Source organism: Patella vulgata, chromosome 2, assembly GCF_932274485.2.
Source record: "Patella vulgata chromosome 2, xgPatVulg1.2, whole genome shotgun sequence".
NCBI lineage: Eukaryota > Metazoa > Mollusca > Gastropoda > Patellidae > Patella > Patella vulgata.
Window position 1 is genome coordinate 50,657,728 of NC_065880.2, and position 5,656 is coordinate 50,663,383.

The 5,656-nt window shown below is 34.8% G+C and overlaps 1 protein-coding gene across 1 annotated transcript in view; it reads left to right on the top strand.

The window, feature by feature from the left end:
- The window catches only part of LOC126811971 (CTP synthase 1), a 37,056-nt gene extending 31,876 nt beyond the window's left edge, over positions 1-5,180 (top strand). Inside the window, exon 16 of the mRNA XM_050538066.2 lies at positions 345-5,180. Within this exon, the coding sequence (XP_050394023.1) occupies positions 345-571 (227 nt within the window). The 3' untranslated portion in view covers positions 572-5,180. The remainder of the gene's footprint in view (positions 1-344) is intronic.
- The last annotated feature ends 476 nt before the right edge of the window (positions 5,181-5,656 follow it).

Here is a 5,656-nt window from a genome sequence, read left to right on the forward strand (position 1 = left end):
AAGGTTTATCATTTTTAAAGGGAATAACTTTCTGGGGATTCGAAACTACATTATAATAATACTTCCGGTTTTGAGAAAACTGATTATTCCGACACTCTGCGTAATCCTACATATTGTAATGATCCCGTACGAGGTCGGATTTGACAGAGTCCACTGTATTTGTATTTTGGGTTGTGCATTGTGAAACAATTTTAATATTAGATAATTATAAGCAAATGGCAACGGCTGGAGTTCTCTTTTGGTAAAGATACAATCACATTTTCTTATAAAAAAGAATATTTCTAATACTGTTGCTGTTCACATTTATTATTAGTCAACTTTATCAATAATTCATCCCTTTTTAGGTCATCCTTACTTTGTGGGTGTACAGTATCATCCAGAATATATCTCTCGACCAATGAAACCATCACCACCTTATTTAGGATTATTATTAGCTAGCACTGGTAGATTGACAAGTTATATAAATAAAGGTTGTCGACCATCACCAAGAATGTCATTCTGTGAAAGTGAAGAAGATATATCAGATGAAGAAGTGTCTGTATTAACATCAAAACTTTCCTTAGAATCCTAACTAATATTCTGTCATATACTAAACTTTCATCCAACTGTATCATTGAATCAGTTCAGGCATTTAACTACTCCTTTTACTGCCAAATTTAATCTCCATGCTATGCCCAAGTTAACTGTGCAGATTTACTCTTGCTAGTGGTAACGAAAGAGTTGAGCATTCTGAAAAATGTTCTGATGGTCCAGGATCCTGTATTTGTGCTTAAAGATGTATATAGAGCAGATAACTTACCTCTTATGTAAAACTTTTAATTAAAGTTTTATTATTGCATAAGACCTTTACAAATATTTTAGAAAATATTTTATTTCCTTTTTTTTGTCAGGTTTAAGTATGTTTTTCCAATTTATTTTATACCGTGATATAATAATTTAGGTAATGCTTGTATTTATACTATTCTTGTTTTGTGATACCTGTCTATTATTATTGTTTTACTTGTTATATGGCATTATCTTTGTTAGATATTTGTATGATAGATTGACCTGTATCTGATTCTAACTACTTTTATTTAGGCCATTCTAAAAAAAAATTATTCTGGTTCTCAGACAATCCTTTCCAAAAAATCTGATGTTGGAGGGAGGTATTTATTTTGTCATGAATTCTACTTTTCTAAGTGAACACTCATAAACATCACATTTGAAAGCATTACATTTATCTTGTGTGTGATTATCCAGTGACACTGTAGTATCAGAGAAACAGAATGTTTTTTATATGGCCTTACATTCAAAACTTTGTGTTTTATGGTGTAAGAATTGTTAAAAGTAAATCTGAATTCAGATTTGGTTGAAATTACTTCAATCAAGCACACTCTAAGGAAGATATACTTATTATTATACTTTAGCATATTCTTTATTTATGTGTATGTATTAAAGTAGAAATGTTACTATTGATTTATAAAACTAATCATGTCCAATCTTTGCATGGAGTAAATGATACTACAGGTTAGCTATATTCCACTTACAGAACCCTACAAATCTCCACATTTTCTCAGTTATACAGTACTTGAATACTTGATTTTTTCTTAAATAAGTTGGCTTGTATACAGTAGACACATTGCTACTTTCTATTTTTGTCAAATGATGTCAGGTGTAGATTAAAATTATAACTTTTGACCGATATGTCTCCAGATAAGTGTGTGTTTTTTTAGTGCTATATCAATCCGTTGCTATCTTAAAACTTCCCATGTTACGGTCTTTACATTTATGGATTATCTCATTTCTTTTAATTGAATATATTATCTTATTTTTCCGAAATTGAGATGTCGTGTGAGCAATCAAGATGTGGGAAAGGTCCCTTTGTCATCGCGTGTCACTGGATCCATAAACTTGATTTAGTAGTACTTTTATCATTTATTGTCCCCCGCCTTTCGAAGAAAGCAGGGGACTATTAAAATGGGTTCGTCCGTCTGTCTGTCCGTCACACTTTTTGGGACACAATAACTCTCTTCCTAATTGAGCTAGAATGTTCAAACTTGGTGTATGTGTTTATTAGGTCAATGCCTTGATGGAGTTCGAAGATGAGCATTTTCCGCTTAGGGTAAGCAGAGATAAGCAATTTGATTGGTTGATGCTTTGGGACACGATAACTCTCTTCCTAATTGGGCTAGAATGTTCAAACTTGGTGTATGTGTTGATTAGGTCAATGCCTTGATGGAGTTCGAAGATGAGCATTTTCCGCTTAGGGTAAGCAGAGATAAGCAATTTGATTGGTTGATGCTTTGGGACACGATAACTTTTAATTGAGCTAGAATGTTCAAACTTGGTGTATGTGTTTATTAGGTCAATGCCTTGATGGAGTTCGAAGATGAGCATTTTCTGCTTAGGGTAAGCAGAGATAAGCAATTTGATTGGTTGATACTTTGGGGCACGATAACTCTCTTCCTAATTGAGCTAGAATGTTCAAACTTGGTGTATGTGTTGATTAGGTCAATGCCTTGATGGAGTTCGAAGATGAGCATTTTCCGCTTAGGGTAAGCAGAGATAAGCAATTTGATTGGTTGATGCTTTGGGACACGATAACTTTAATTCTAATTAAGTGAGAACTATTATAAATTAATTAAATATGTAGTATGCAATAATGAATTGACATTTAATGACAGAAAGAAAACAGTGAACTTTGCACAACTTGCAGCAAGATGGAAAATAGACCCGTTGATACAACCAAACTCTAGATCTGTAGGCATAGAGCATGTTTTCCCCTTAATATGCTATAATTATTCCATCAAAAACATTGTATGCTTAGACTATAAGTAAAGATATACTGTTTGATTGTTCAATACTTTGTAAAAGATAATTTGTGATAAATTTATATGTGTCCTCTAATTATTTTCCTATTTCGGCGGGGGACATCAGCCTCACTGTTGGCTTGTTACTTTTAATATCGATTGTGTGTGGTTTCCTGTTTATCTTCTGGTTTTCTATTTGATAGTTATATGTTTGATGTGGTTATGAAGCACTTATTATTAGACTAGAGTTGTATTTTTGTATTGTCACAGTTTAATGTGTGCACGTGAAATCACAAGGTCTGTCTTTGAGTAAAGTGGTGTGATTACGATTTCCCGCTAAAACGTGACAAATAGGAGGGTTGCCTATCCAACCTCGTGGGTTTCTCCAGGTCCTCCTCCCACTGCTACAGACCCATACGCTCAAGCAAATTGAAATAAAATTGAACTGTATGTTAGTACTGAAATTACCTAGTTTGTGTTGAGTGGATGTCAAACCCCATTTCTCTCTGTCTGAATTTTTTACCGCACTCTTAAAATGTATAATCTTTAGACCTTGCATTATAACATACATATATCAACCTGTTATACTAGAACCCAAAGCATCCTCAGAACTACTCAAGTATCACCTTAAAACAAAGCACTGTATACCAATATAAAAAATTTGTTAAGTTACTAAGATTGCATGATTAAAACACAGTCTTCAAAGATAATACTTCAAATGTCGACAATGTAGTATAATTAAAAAATAAACAACCCAACATTGAGGTCTGAATTTGATCAGATTGATTCAATGATTTATTTTCTCTTTGATTTTTTTATATTGTTCCGAATAATGTCTCAAAGTATTATTAATTTATTGAAGTGTCTAAAATGTTAAGACATTAGGTCTAGCCAAAGAGAAAAAAAAATTTTAGATTGAATTTACTATTGAAGGTCTGAAAAAAATTATAAATATACTGAGCGCCATGGAAAACGCATCACTTAGTTTTTCGTATAACAAAATGATCCTGTAAACATATCTTATTTATTTTGCTCCTTATTGTGAACAATATTCAAATGGGAACACATCAATAACAACACATTTGTACACTTATGGATGTTTAATCTGTAATCAAGGGTACAAAGTCAGAGGGGTCAAAACCAAAAGTACGACACAGATGTCAGTAGCGCGTGTGTCTTCCACGGGCCATCATCACGGTAGGCTACAGCATTAACGCGACCCCTGCAAATGTGTAGGGTGGTCCGGTGATGAAATGTGAAGCCTCCCCACACCATTACACTTCCCCCACCCCATCGATTCGTTTTGAAGATGCAGCAGTCTGCAAGACGTTCCCCAAGACGTCTCCACACACATTGACGGCCATCAGCGTGATAAAGATGAAAGCGACTCTCATCACTGAAGAGCACACTTTGCCAGTCTACTTTTCTCCATGTCTGGTGTCCTTGAGCCCATATCAAACGCCGCTGACGGTGATGATCCCTGAGGACAGCTCCAACATAAGGTCGTTGTGCACAGAGTCCTACTTCTCTTAGACGACGTCTTACGGTGTTGGCACTTTTACTGGTCCTTGTCTTCCGACGACTGCTGCAACTGTTCGAGTCGCTGGGCAGAATCTGTCACGCAGATGAGTGACCCGATGTAGCGGTCTTGAGCCTGGGTTGTAACGCGTTGTGGACCAGGACGTTGACGGTCACGTGTTGATACAGTAACTCGAACACGTTCCACCAACCTTACAATAGTGGACTGATGACAATTGAAGTGTCTGGCAATAGCACTTGTAGACATGCCAGCCCTGGACATTCCCATGGCTTCATTCTGTTAATTTTCAGTAAGTCTCGGCATCTCTTGCTCGATTCCTTCACACGTCCAACAAAAAATTACGACAAATTGACGTTTCACAGTTCATGTACTGCACATTAAGTTGAAAACATGCTTTTAAAGGGCTCACACACAATGCTGCACGTGAATATTGGAGTTTTCATGTGCATCTCGTGCAATTTTTTTTTTTGCACACGGGCCAATATCTTTTGCATTTGGGAGCATTGTGTGAAACAATAGTTCATAGTATTGCATAATATTATACATACAAAACCACCTAGTAATAAACTATTTGGGAAAAAAAGTGATGCATTTTCCATGGCGCTCAGTATATCAAGAGTTTTAAAATGTAGCACAGAAATATTTTTTGATATCCCAACAGTCACGGTAAAGGAAGGTTAATTTTGATTTATTTATTATCTGCTTTTAACCAAAGAGTTTATTCTTTTAGTACAATATAACTAATCATCTAACTGGACATATTCAGGTTCTTGTCAATATTTTGTTAACTTTTCTATTAATAGAAAATACAATGCTTTGAAATTTATTTTTAATAAATTGTTCTAAATCCTTTTAGAATTTTGCCTGATTAGTCCAAATAAATTACAATCATTATTCTCAGTAAGGATTTTGTAATGTGCAGAAAGTTGAATCATCGGTTATTTTGAAAGCTATGTGATTGTATGTTGCATGGGGGATCCTTCTATTTGACGTGAATGCTCAAAGTTTGAAACGCAACAATTCTTGTAATTGTCAAAGTCGTGACAAATCAAACAAGCTCTTTCAAGGCATTCACCTAAAAAAAACACCTCCGCCAAGTTTGAACATTCTTCCTCAATTAGAAGCAGAGTTATTGTGTCCCAAAAGGTAAGACAAACCCATTTTAGCATCTCCTACTCTCTTCAAAAGGTGGGGGGTAAAAACATAGGATGTGTGCAGTGAATATAGAAGATAAGTATGGACTACCAAAGAGCTTTACATTTATTTATTTATTTTCTTATTTACAAGACTATATATATATTAAACTTAGATTATACATTATACCGAC